This window comes from Emys orbicularis, chromosome 4, assembly GCF_028017835.1.
Source record: "Emys orbicularis isolate rEmyOrb1 chromosome 4, rEmyOrb1.hap1, whole genome shotgun sequence".
Lineage (NCBI taxonomy): Eukaryota > Metazoa > Chordata > Testudines > Emydidae > Emys > Emys orbicularis.
In genome coordinates, this window is record NC_088686.1 from 141,242,900 (window position 1) to 141,256,298 (window position 13,399).

General features: G+C 46.9%; 1 protein-coding gene across 1 annotated transcript; it reads left to right on the top strand.

Moving 5' to 3' along the window:
- The first annotated feature begins 1,323 nt into the window (after window positions 1-1,323).
- Window positions 1,324-6,017, top strand: SNRPE (small nuclear ribonucleoprotein polypeptide E). Its single transcript, XM_065403252.1, has 5 exons — window positions 1,324-1,492; window positions 2,244-2,270; window positions 3,441-3,503; window positions 3,856-3,934; window positions 5,622-6,017. Exons 1-5 carry the CDS (start codon window positions 1,439-1,441, stop codon window positions 5,675-5,677), a joined length of 279 nt encoding a protein of 92 aa, XP_065259324.1. The 5' UTR covers window positions 1,324-1,438; the 3' UTR covers window positions 5,678-6,017.
- Window positions 6,018-13,399: the final 7,382 nt, after the last annotated feature.

A 13,399-nucleotide genomic window follows, 5' to 3' on the forward strand; every position in this document is an offset into this window, starting at 1 on the left:
ATTTAAGGCATTGTCTTACATGTAATCTGAACCATACATGTTCACCATGAGTTGGGCTGTTCATGAAAAACATTACTCGTGTTTTTAAATAAAGCTGATGTAGGAAGTCTTATTTCAGATGTTCTCCGTGTATTTGGGTAAGATGCAGAGGTGGGCAGTAGGTGCAAACAAAAGGGTCTTTTGGTTTCTACAACCAATAATTTCTTTAAAATGTTAGCAGTAGAGGAAATGGTATGTCCCAGTGGTAGGGTATGCAGAGAGGAGAGTCAGGGTCAACTTGCAAACAATGGAAGAGGCAGTGTGACTGTGTGGAATTCACAATACTTAACTCCTTTAGTCTCTGTCTCTCCCAGTTTTGTAAAGTGCTTTGAAAGTGAAGTGACTTGCCCAAAGTAACAGAGCAGGTTGGTGCCGGAGCTGGGCATACACTTAAGCCTCCAAATGGAGGGGGTGAAGCCACTTGAAAAGTCTTAATGTATTTGCATTCCTCAACTTCATCATCATATCTTCTGCAAGTGAGAGCGGTTGTATTACTCCAATGTACACCTGACAAACTGCAGTGATAACACACATGTATAGCCGCCTGTGGCTGGGGACAGATCTACTTAGGTGTGAGGAACAAAAGGACAGCTAGGCAGCCACACTTCACCCACCATGCAAAGGTTCATCTTGATCTGAGCATCCATGATCCACTGCAAGGCTCTCAGTGAGGATGCAAGGTCAAGTGAGTGGAATTTAAGGGTGGTGTCTCGCTGAGATGTATGGCTATGAACTATGCAAGTGGCCTTGAGTCTCATCTTTTGGGTCAAAAGCTCTCTCTCTCTCTCTTTTTATTGTTGAAAATTACTCCTCAAAGGATCATGGTGCAAGTGAGGCTCCTGTCCTAGTTATCTCTGCAAATGGCAGCCATCCTTCAGCATTTGGACTTTCCTGCCTAAATAAGGGGGATGTCAGGGTCACTCAGTGCACCCCACCTGGCCTTGCCCCATGCCTGTGTTGCATGCACCCTGCAGGCTCTGGGCCTGTGCTCTGCAGGGGCTGAATTCCCAGGCTGGGGGGGCTGGTCTGCACCTGCGCTGGGTTGCTGGTGGGCTAGCATGCGCTGCGGGGCCTGGCCTGCAGTGGGGCTCGTGCCCCCAGCCAGAGGTCAGCACGGGCCTTGAACCTGGCTCGGAAGGCCGCGCACCGCCGCTGGACGGAGGCACTATGAGAGGCGGGAGCAGTCGAGGCGGGATGGAGAGTCCTCCAGTGTGCCAGAGTGGCCGGGAGAGGGGGCGGGTGGGAAGGGTTCCCAGCGTTCCACCGGCAGGCCCCGGCGGCTTCCGGTCTGCACCGGAAGTCTGAGCTGCTGCGGCGCGCGCGTGCGGGCTGCTGGTGGTAACGGTTTCTTTCCGGTCTCTCTCCCCGTCTGTTGGCTGAGGCTCGCTCGCTCGCGGCCATGGCGTATCGCGGGCAGGGCCAGAAGGTGCAGAAGGTGATGGTGCAGCCCATCGTATCCTGCCGCGGGGAAGTGGCGGGGGGGAGAGGGTGAGGGGGCCGGGGTGGGATGAGATGAGGGGGACTGGCGGGAAGGAGAGCAGGGAATGATGGGGTTGGCTGTGGGGGGGAGGAGATGTGGGGGGCTGGCGGGAAGGAGAGGGGGGAGTGAGGGTGCTGGTGGGGAGGAGATGTGGGGGGTTGGCGGGAAGGAGAGGGGGGAGTGAGTGGGATGGGGATGGCTGTGGGCGGAGGGGGAAGTGAAGGGGCCGGGGGGAGGGAGGAGATGTGGGGGGCTGGTAGGAAGTGGGGGGGCTGGGGGGAGGAGATGTGGGGGGCTGGCGGGATGTGGGGGGCTGGCGGGATGTGGGGGGCTGGCGGGAAGGAGAGGGGGGAGTGAGGGGGCTGGGGCTGGCTGGGGGGGAGGAGATGTGGGGGGCTGGCGGGGAGTGAGGGCGCCGGGCAGTGGAGGCCGAGATCGGGGTTGCCATGCAGCCCCTCACCCGGGCATTACATGTTGGGGGTTGGGGGGTCTCCTCTCCCAAGCGCCTGGGAAGGGGCCGCTTTTTATCAGAATCCAAGGGGGAATCGGTGTGTTCAATGCCAACCAGACTTCTTCCCCTCCCCTCCAAGAAACAAACGGTGATTTGCCTAAAAATAAAGAGCTTGTAGAGTGGGAACTTTGGTTATAACCAGATGAGTTGTTACAGTGACACATGTTGTGCTAGGAGCTGCTTCTGTGCTTTTCCTTAAGTGCCGTGCTACAGAACCTCATCTTCAGGTACCTGCAGAATGTAAGTAATGCTGTCTGTCAGCTCCTTGTGTGATTGTAAATATGATCCAAAACATACTTTTAGCCGTGGTAATGTTGCTGAGGTTTATATCTGATCCATCCTGTCTTTGGGATGGGGAAGGATTCTTTCTTCCTTCCTTCTTCAGCAAGGAGCTGGGATTCATAAACTGATCAGTTTCTTCCCTCTCTAGCTAATAATAGTATTGATAATATTTGACATATTAGCTCTTAAGGGTTTTTTTTGGTGTTTGTACTGAATTAGCTTCCTGCCACCCAACCGCACTGTGGGTCTAAGTTTAATATTTTGTTAGCATGCCAAGAAATAGTAATGAATACTAAAGGTTTGATCCTAAGGTAAAGTGTACAGTGATGTACTTGTGTGTATAGACCCTGGCAACCTGACAGGATCTGAATACAGATGTCAGGTTCAGGTTAGGTTGGGTGTTACTTGTATAACATACATTCAGGCGCAGCTCAGATCCGATAGATTCTTATCTCTGATTGCGTTGGCTGCCCTAGACCCTTGCAACCTGACCTAAACCCAGTGGGACCTGACTACAAGTGTTGGAGTCGGGTATGAAAACAATTAAATACACGTCTACCCCGATATAACGCTGTCCTCGGGAGCGAAAATAATCTTACTGCGTTATAGGTGAAACCGCATTATATCGAACTTGCTTTGATCCGCCGGAGTGCGCAGCCCCCCCCCCCCCCCCCCCAAGAGCGCTGCTTTACCGCGTTATATCCGAATTCGTGTTATATCAGGTCATGTTATATCGGGGTAGAGGTGTACTCTTGGGGTCGGGTTGGGTTAAAATTGGCTGTGGTCTAGTTGGATTTGGGTTGGGCTTTAAAATTAGGCCCGAGCAGACTTCTGCTACTGTTTATCTTCTAAAATTTATTCCTTTACGTGCTCACAAATCCTCAATAATTGGAGAGAAAACATGCCTTTTTATTTATAAGATGCCTCAGGGCAACATTGAGTCCTAATTTGGGTGTCATATCTTGTGTCTTCTTATAGAAACCGCAAAGAATATTTTTAATAACTACTTACAGCGTGTCAAACAGATAATATTATCATGTATACCAATGAGTAACGGTTGCTTGGAGTACTTGTGCTAATAATGTGCTTTCTTATCTTCCCCCTTCCTCCCCGCCCATGATTTTGCAGAGGTCCAGGATTCAGGTGTGGCTCTATGAACAGGTGAACATGCGGATAGAAGGCTGTATCATTGTGAGTGTCATGTTATAGGCACTTTGCATCGTTAATTTGTTTTTCCCGTTCACAAGTTCCATTTGCAACTCCCCAAGAAAGGGTAGTACAGTGAAGTAATAACATCCTCCGCCCCCCCCCAGTTTTCCAAGCAGTCGCCTTACTCAGATCCATTTAATCATAGCATCATAGGACTGGAAGGGACCTCAAGAGGTCATCTAGGCCAGCCCCCTGCACTAATGGCAGGACTAAGTATTATCTAGACCATTCCTGTCAGGTGTTTGTCTGTGCCCCTTAGTGAAAGCAACTCCTGCTGTTGAGGCTTGAGACCAGGCGATTTTGTTCACTAACCACTTTTGTTGTTGGTTCTTAGGGTTTTGATGAATACATGAACCTGGTTCTGGATGATGCAGAGGAGATACACTCAAAAACAAAAGCAAGGAAACAGCTGGGTAAGTCTGCATGGTTTAAATGATTTATGGCACCAAGCTGCATACATGAACCTTATGTGCAGCAGCGATATAAAATACAGAGCAAATGAATAGCTTTGACTGAAGGATAGTGAAACCCATTGGGAAGATTCTTGGGTCTGCTATCTGCTGTAGGTTAACTGTGTTGGGATTAGAGAGTTGATGAATGTTCCATTCTGATTAGCTGTGTGCCAGAATCCAGCACTTCTCAAAGAGTGAGTGAGTCCTAAAATGAATCTGAATCTTTAAAAAGGTGGCTTAATAAACAGCAGCTCTCTGCCCTCTCTTGGGTGTCAGGGTGACTGGAGGAGGCCAATCTAAACTCCATACTCCCATATCTATCTCTGTACGGTTGTATTAATTGGAAGTGTAATTTACCCCTTCACGTAATACTGAAGCTAGGGGTGACCCAATGAAATTAATAGGCAGCAGGTTTAAAACAAATGAAAGGAAGTATTTCTTCACACGATGCACAGTCAACCTGTGGAACTCATTGCCAAGGGATGTTGTGAAGGCCCAAAGTACAGCAGGATTCAGAAAATAATTAGGTAAATTCATGGAGGATATGTCCATCAATGGCTAATAGCCGAGATGGTCAGGGACAAAACCTATTTACTGGGTGTCCCTGAACCTCTGACTGCCAGAAGCTGAGATTGAACAACCGGGGATGGATCACATTTTTAATTGCCCTGTTCTGTTAATTCCCTCTGAAGCCTCTGGCAACAGCCACTGTCGGAAGGCTGGATATTGGGCTCCATGGACCATTGGTTTGACTTAGCATGGCCATTCTTATGTTTTTAATTAATTTAAATACAACAGTCCTAATACCCTCCCCACGCACTCAGTATGTCTACACAACAAATTAAAACCTGTGGCTGGCCCATACAAGCTCACAACGGCTCGGGCTGCAGGGTTGTTTCATTGCTGTGTAGGCTTCTGGGCCTGAGCTGGAGCCTAGGCTGTAGGACCCTGCGAGGTGGGAAGGTCCCAGGGCTCAAGTTGGAGCCTGAGCCCGGACATCTACACAGCAGTGAAACAGCCCCAAAGCCCTAGCCCTGTGAGCCCAAGGTGGCTTGCATGGGCCAGCCACGGGCGTCTAGTTGCTGTGTAGACGTACCACTGTCACCTTGTCCCATCACCCTTCTGAGTCAGTACAGGAAACCCTTTTGTTGCTGCCATCCCCACCATGTTCGGATTTGGTATTCACCATTTGCCAAGTACCAAAGATAAACAGTAAATCTGAAAACAGCGGTGTCTTCCGATTCCCAACCAGGATGGCTTTTATTGCGATACACTCTGGTTTATTTTAAGGAAGCAGAGTACGGGGCTCAAGATAGTACTGATACCCTGCAACGCAGCGAATCTCAGATATATCAGTCATATACTGTGGAGAGAGGTTCACCATAGATTTATAGGCTTGTAGCTCTGTGCTGCATGCAGAGGGATAGTCTGTCTATGTATTATCTTAATTTACTGTACTGAAAGGAAACTTCTGATCTGTACTGCAGTCTTTCCCATGGTAAGTGTTTAATAGAAAGAAGCACTATACAGGCACCATGCAGACCTCTTTTTGGAAGCTTTTCTGCAACAAAATTTTCTGCATGTTAGACATTGCATGACCTGAGGATAATCTCTCTAACTGCCATTTCCGTTCTCCTTTGTGTTGCAGGTCGGATCATGTTAAAGGGGGACAATATTACTCTTCTACAAAGTGTTTCTAACTAGAACTTGTCATTCAGAGGGTGGAATGCACTAAAGAGTGTTCCAAACTAGAATTTTCAGTTAATGTGTGGGGTGGACTAAACATTATTATAAACAAGAGTCACTGTGCTGGGAAAGTGGATGGCGTTTTGAAAATAAAAACTCCAAATGAGCCTGATTTGAAAAGAGTAAAAACTTAGCTGATCTCTTTCCCTACCTTTGATAGTAACATTTTTTACATTGCAGTACTTAAAAATTGTAACTGTGAACTTAAATCTATTTGATCTCATGCCTACATCCCTCCCTCACTGTTTTTGTTGGGGGGAAAATATGTAATCTGAAATAAACCTTTTTTCTTAAAATGGATCTGTTCAATTTCTGATAGGGGAAAAAAATCTTTGTACGTTCTGGAACAATAACAATGCACCATCTGAATTGTTCAGTAGAATACCAGAGCCACATGCAGTCTCTAGACTGTAGAGATCCAGTAAAATTAGGATGGAATTTATCTAGGAACTTAGCATTACTATTCTCTACCAACATATCTCAGTTGCGTGAAGAGAGCTTTAACTGATAAAACAGTATAAAATTTCTTGAGAATCTACATAGATGTACTTGTTGGTAAAGGATTATTTCTACAGTTAAGTATGTTAATATGCTGGGAAGGCCTCCAGGAATTTCATCAAAGCATTTAACAAACAATGCTCAATCCTCACACTTGCCAGTATAATTAAGTATTATCCTCTTGTTTGAGTGGGGAAATTTAAGCAGAGAGGCTAAGTAGTTGACCCAAGATCACAGAGAGGGAGTCAGTGTCAGAGCCAGGATTAAAATTCGAGAGTTCCTGTGGTCAGATCACTAAACAATTTGGAAATATCTGAGATGTTTGGGTTTTTAATATTTTCTTCAATTTTTAATTTGGGAGTAATGTGCTGTCTGTATGGGGATCTGCTGGATGGTTTGCTTGGGGATCTGTGAGATGGATGCATTTTCTTTTGCTCCTATATGCTTCCTGGCTCAGATACCACTATTAGACCCCTTCTGCTGCTTTTCCAATTTAAACAAAAAAAAAGTGTAGGTCTGATACCTCTGTGATGGAGGATTTCTTGGCGTTTGTTTTGAGGGCTTGATTTGAGGGCTACAGTAACAATCATTTAGACTGGAGTAATTTAGTCAGCATTCAGTTATCAAAACATAGTTTTACGTATAGTTGTTATCCTGCAAACCAGTGAATTCAGAGAAATTCAGAAGAAAAAAACTGCCCCTGTTCATGGAAATATAACACATGCAGTTCAACAGTGGACAGTTAAAATACCTGTAATCTATTTTGGCCCAGTCTACGGCAGGGATCATTGGGAAAAATGTTCTCCCTTTCAAGTTTAAAAAAAAAGCCATGCATTTTTTGTTGTTGCTGCTGCTATCAGCTACTTCTGTCTCTCTTATTATTCATCCCAGACATGCAGAAATACAGCAACTCAGGCTTTTCTGGATTGTGTACTATTATTTGTCTATCTTGTTTGCATCTGAAAGAATTTTGATGCAGTTCCAGCATAGGTACTTTCACCCATTTCACTAAACTATTCTACAGAGAAATTGTAACACCTCTTATCAGGCTTAAAGCTATGATGATCGAATGGGACATGTTACCACAACATGGTAGCTGAAACAAAATCAGGCATACTACCTGCTAACAAAAGAATTGGTATTTTTGTATCAGTTTTCATGAGTTTCAAAGTGTTCTGCACAAACAGCAACAGAAAGGTACATGTCTTGTGCAGACACAAATGTTAGACCATCTGTGGATGAATGCAGTTAAACATTGCCAAGGACTAGGTATGGAAGGCATAGAATAGTAACTGGGTTCCCCTGTGTCTGCTTTACATGGATCCTCAAGATGCTCGTTGAAGTTTTACAGAGCAGTAAATAACTACGGGATTCTCTCGATTAATAGTTATGGAGCTACAGTTGCTGGGTATTTATGGTACCTCACAGTGCCTGCAAATTCCACCTGATTAACTAGATGCAGGTGCAAAGGCAAATCAGGGCCTTGAGATTAATCCTTATGCCTAAAATATTTCAGCTCCGTGTTTCTGAAGCAATACTTTTTCTCTCCAAATATGTGAGAAAAATGTCATACAAGGATAAAAGGGCAGTGTGAAATGTGGAGATCAGAAAAGGATATTTACCAGAGGGGGGAGAGCGTAAAGATGCATGCCATGAGTCCAATGAACATAAGGTCAATGAAATAAAAAATGTCTCAGTGCTCATAAAGGGGTCTATCCCTTTCCAAAAAGAATGAGGAGTACTTGTGGCACCTTAGAGACCAACAAATTTATTTCCAGTCGCTGTTGCAGAAAAGTAGACTGGTAGGAGAAACAGCTCTCTGTTACAAGCAGTGCTGCTTCCTGCTCCAAATCACGCATTTCAAGATGCTCTCAATGCTGCATGCTGTTCCTCCACTGCTTGATGCTATCAGACTGATCCTGTATCTTAAATTCATTTGCAGTAGTCCAGTGATGAGTGGAAGGAAGTCTAGACTAATCATAAGGCATGTCATAGCTGATGATAAACATTCTACCAAAATAGACTGATTGTATTGTAAGTGAGCTGCAGGGCTAATTAGAAGCTTCCTCAGAGGGAAGCTGTGAAAAATGCAGAAACCCAGTATTGGAGTGTAAGCATGTCTGCACATAGGGGATCTGGTCCGTGAGTGGGGCTTCTAAGGCACTAGTGAAATACCTGTCCTTATAAGGGACATCTGTGAGAATGGTACAAGTCTTCACAATTGTACCTTGTTTATTTCATTGTATGTTAATCCAAAACCCCGCTTCTAATTTTTTAAACCAAGAGCTGTATACAGCCAGAGGGTCGTGTCTGTGTCACAGATTACTGGATTGGGTGTCTGGGTTCTGAGTTTTATTTTTGGCTCTGCTAGCTCACTTGCTGATGACATTGGGCAAGTCAAGGCCCCACGTTGTGCCTCAGTTTCCCCCTCTCTAAAATAGAAGTCAATAGTACTTACCTTCCTCAAGGGGTGGAGTGAGGTATAATTGTAAAGTGCTTTGCGCTCTTGTAGAAATGAATTGGAGAATATCTATCTCCAATTGAGATTGAGCTCTCCAGGGTAAAACCTGCAGGTTGAAACATGGCCACAGTCTTGGACTACAGAGGGCGCTGCTGCCCCTAGCAACACCCTCCACCACAATTGCAAAGTGTCATAAGCCTCTGCTGGAACATAGAGTTCTCCAGCATTCATACGGCTTTATTGGCTCCAAAACAACCTGGAAGAAAGATAAAGCCGGGCTGTAGAGTGGGGGGCTGCTCTCATCCAGTACAATAGCCAACGAGCGGCCCTGCCTATTTCTCACCCCCACACCTTCTACGATGCCTGTGTTCCCTGAGAACTGACGTGTCCCTGCCTCAGAGAGGGATGAAGAACGGAAGGGTCTGTTTTTGACTGAGCGAGTGGCAGGCAGAAGGAATAAGGTAGAGTGAACTCTTACAATTGGGCTCTGTGTTTAGGAGGCTCCTGTTGCTTGGCTTTCTGCTCTCTTGAAGCCTGTTGTTTGCTTTGCAAGTCATGTTTTTCCGTAACGTGCAAATTCCTTTCCACCGAGCAGAGGTGGGTAAAAACGCCTTCCAAGGAGGATGCACTGAGTGGTGTTAAGGTTCCTGAAATGTGCAGTTAACTCTGAGTGCCGTGGGGTTGACGGATTATTGCAGTTGAATGCCCCACTGCAGGGAGCAATTGCGGTGCTACAGAGCACACAAATCTCTAGGTAGAAAAGTGCTAGTAATGGAATTTGTCAGAGAAACTTTTCTTGCCCCAACCAGAGCTCACATGCTACAGAAAAATCCAAGAGCCAACCTCAAATAACCTGGTCCCTTTGTAGAAATAGTGTTTCCAACCTTTATTTATTGGAAACAAACAGTTCAGCGTTATGAATGTAGGTGGCATGATACAAGCTAATTGAGAGGTGGTCTCTGCCCCGCCGAGTTTAACATCTGAGACTACAGCATTAACTTTACAGAACAAATCAAGCCTGCTCCCAGCAAGGAGCCACATTCCCTAGCAAACACTCGTGCAGTGTGTTTTTATTAAAGATGAAGGTGGCACGGGGTTCAGGTTAAATAGGAGTGCCCTTGTTTTGTCCATGGCTACGGTCCTGTGTACTGAAGTAATGAAATCAAAAGCATTCCAACCCTTCCAGTTCATGGTCTAAACTCGATTACCCTAACACAGACCCTTCCTTTAACGGGATCTTGTTTGCGAGATCTCTGCTCCCTTCTGTGATTACAAGGGGCTTCGGTGCACGGACGGCCTCTTCATTTAACAGACCTTCTTGTTCCCAATTTCTACTGCATTTAACCCCTTGACTCGGGAAGTTCGTTCCTTTTAGGAACGTGGTTTCTGTGGAAAGCTCTGTGTTTTCGTCTAGTGGCACTATACTTATGGTTCTTCCATTTTAAACGCTGCTTTTTTCCAAGAGACTCCACTGGGACGAATGTTTTCCTGCACGATATAAGTCAGAATTAAATCTGTCTGCTGGGGGGGGGGGGGGGGCGCGTTGTCATTTGTGTGAAGGATAAGCTTTATTTTCACACAGACTCTCAGTGGGTCATTCTTTGCCTAGATGGTTATTTAAAATGAGTTTCACTGTGGCTCTTTGATATGATCCCTGGATTCGCACAGAGGCTTTCGTATGTGACTGAAAACAAACCCATGAACTGTTCGGATGCTAAAAATCTCATTAGCGTCAGCGGAAAGACTCAGGGTTGTTTCCTAGAGTAATTGCTTGTTGTCCATATGCTCATATTTGAAGCCAGGAAATGAATGCCGGAGCATCATGCCAATGGGCTCTCTGGGTAAGAGTGCGTGTGCTGGTGCCCTGTGCTGCTGCTTGCAGTGGGATCAACCCCAAGGTACAAGGGCAGAGGCTTTGTGTGGCTGGCTGGCTGCCTGCTGATCTTGGATTAGCTCCACCATTTACACCTACAGCCCCCTAGGGAAGAAGAATCCATTGGTTTAGAACCAGGCGGTGTTGGAAGGTCAGAAAGGATCCTGAAGAGTGGGGGCCAGTGCTTTGTGCAGCAGTCTGGCCTGTCCCAGCCAGGTACCTGCTCACAGCAGCCACGACACAGTGAGCAACCGTAAAACGTGTTGCGGTGATGATTCCTGAAAGCCCCATGCATAGGGTCCTAGGGCCTGACTCATCCTGCTTTGCCTTGCTGCAAACCCAGAGGCCTGATTTCTGCTCCTCAGATGGGCTCGTTGTCCCAAAGAAACGGACCGTGGCAGTCGTTAGTGTCCCCACTCTGTGGCTGGATAGACAGGGGGACCTGGAGAGGTGGGTTAAAACGGAGAATAGGTCACTTTTCATCAAAATTATGGTAGATATCATGCCTGGGGGAAGTTTATTGGGGCCTTTATGATGGCCTTGGCCGCTGTTTCCCCCTTTCCTTCTGTCTAGCCCCCGGCCTAAGCGCTCTGACTGTAGGATGCTAAAAGGCCAGATTCAGCAAAGTTACTTAGCATAGGCAGCCTGTCCCGAAAGGTGGCCAGGATGGAAGGTGGACAGTGCAATCTCCTCCCTGTCATGTACTTTCACATTCTTACCCACCAGAGCATCATTATCCTGGCTGCAGCATTTCTTGGGAAAACAAGTCAAGGGCATGTTGCTTCCTCTCAGCCACACCAGCAAGAGGAACCGCCATGCTCTGCTCCGACGCTTCACGTTCACATAAGCCCTTTGACGCATGGATCAAATGTTAATTCACTGAGCTTCACAAGACCCGGCGGGGAGGTGGACGTTAACCCTAGCTTCCAAATGAGCCTCGGAGCTACTGCGGGACTTGGCCCACGGAGTGGTAGCAAGTCAGTGGCTGAGCCTGACTCCCAGGCCCTTTCAAGGCTGGGACTCAAACTTGGGAGACCTCAGTCGCCTGCTCTAGCCAAGAAACCTCATTCCCTCCTGCAGCTTGGGCTTGAAGTCTGGAGTCCTAAGCATCTGCTGCACTGATCACTCTCCCACACTACTGTGGGTGCTAACACCAGCTGATTCTTACAGCAGGGAGGCCATCTGGGCGGCAACAAAAATGGACTTCTGTGCCCACTGCGATGACCTTTCCACTCAACATTAATGACTCCCATCTACCTGGAAGCTGCGGGACAGAGATGTGGTGAAACAAAGCTAGCACAAGAGACTGAAGTGTACTGTCTTAGGCCAATCTAGCCTTTTGTACCTGTCCTCCATCGTGTTCATGGAGGGGTGCTGCCCGCTGATGCGAGCAGAGGACTCGAAGCCAGACTCTTGGATTCTAGTTCCGGTTCCACCACCGCTCACTGTACAGTGGGGCCAGAGTCTCAAAAGTACCTAGCAACAAGCAGCTGCCATAGGGACAGGTCCAGGTTTTCCAAACGCTTTGGAAAATTCTGCCCTTAATGTCTATTCTTCAGTTCCCCAAACTGTAAATATTTCTCTCCGCCCAGGGGCTTTCATAACGCTTGATAAAGAACTCAGAGATCCTAGGCTGGCTAAAAGGTACTGTGAGGAGCAGTGTATTACTGTTACTTCAGTTTTGCTGCTGGCGGGTAACACATTTGCTCTGTAAATAAATCAAAGCTTTCTAGGGCGGTCCACACTGCCCCCTCTGTGCTGCACAGACCTCTGTTATACCTGTGCCAGGCCCCCGAGCTGCACCAGTGTCAGTGAGAAGGGAACTTTGGCTTCTCTGGCGTGTTTGCTAACTGAGATCAGTGGCTATTTAATAGTACGAAGCTGGTGCTTTGGAACAGAGCTGAGCTGTGTCCTGCTCAGATGTCTCACGGGTAGTGGTGTCTACAGAACCGCTACCGTGCTCTCCTTTCCTTCCAAATTTTGGGGCTTGTCCCCTGCAGCTGCTGCACCTCGGAGCAGAGCTCTAGGCTACCCCTGCTTGCCCAGGTGCAGATGTCTGGGCGGGATTCATAAGGCATCATCGGCGGGTACCAAACTCCTGGTGAAGATGGCCTTTTAAGTCAAGGTCGCAGCAGGCAGCAGCATCCGCTCGTCTTTCAAAGGCTTTGTTCTTGATTGGGGCACATCACAGCGTGTCTCAAAACACCTCCCCCCCGAACAGTGTCTCAGAGGCTTATCCCTTTATCATAAATCAGCAGCAGAGCTAATATTCATGTCTAGGAAGTGAGATCGTATCAGAGCCCCATGCTGGGCTTCGAACTGGGTACGTGGTGAGGCATGCATGGGTTTGGGGTGTGAGGGAAAGGGGGGGACTGCGGCAGGAACTCTTTATCAGAGAGGAAACTGTACTGTACTTAAGCAGGAGAGAGAGAGTTCTGTGTGCATGCAGCACCTTTGTCACGACCATTAAAGAACAGCTGCTGCAGGACACACTCTGCCATCTCTTGTTAGTACCCTAGGCAGATCGGTGTATTGCATACATGCAATAGTGTCAATCACATATCGGCTAGCGAACAATTAACTAATGGCTCAGATTATACTCAACTTTCAGAGGACAGGGTAATTCAAATAGGCAGCACCCAAAATACCAGAAGTTCTGAAGCATAAAGCTACCTGTCTGTGAACTGAAATATCCCTTAAAAATAATTTTTTCAGCTGACACGATGATTGACTCCTATTGCGCTTTTCATTCATAGATCTCGACATGCCATTAGCCCCATTTTACAGAGGGGAAAACTGAGACATGGAATGAGAGGAAGGGATTTGCCCAAGGTCACCCAGTGAGTCA

Coding starts and splice junctions, on each gene's coding strand:
- SNRPE (XM_065403252.1), top strand. CDS start 1,439: ATGGCGTATCGCGGGCAGGGCCAGAAGGTGCAGAAGGTGATGGTGCAG. Junction 3,504..3,855: donor GGATAGAAGGCTGTATCATT/GTGAGTGTCATG, acceptor GTTGGTTCTTAG/GGTTTTGATGAATACATGAA. Junction 3,935..5,621: donor AAAAGCAAGGAAACAGCTGG/GTAAGTCTGCAT, acceptor TTTGTGTTGCAG/GTCGGATCATGTTAAAGGGG.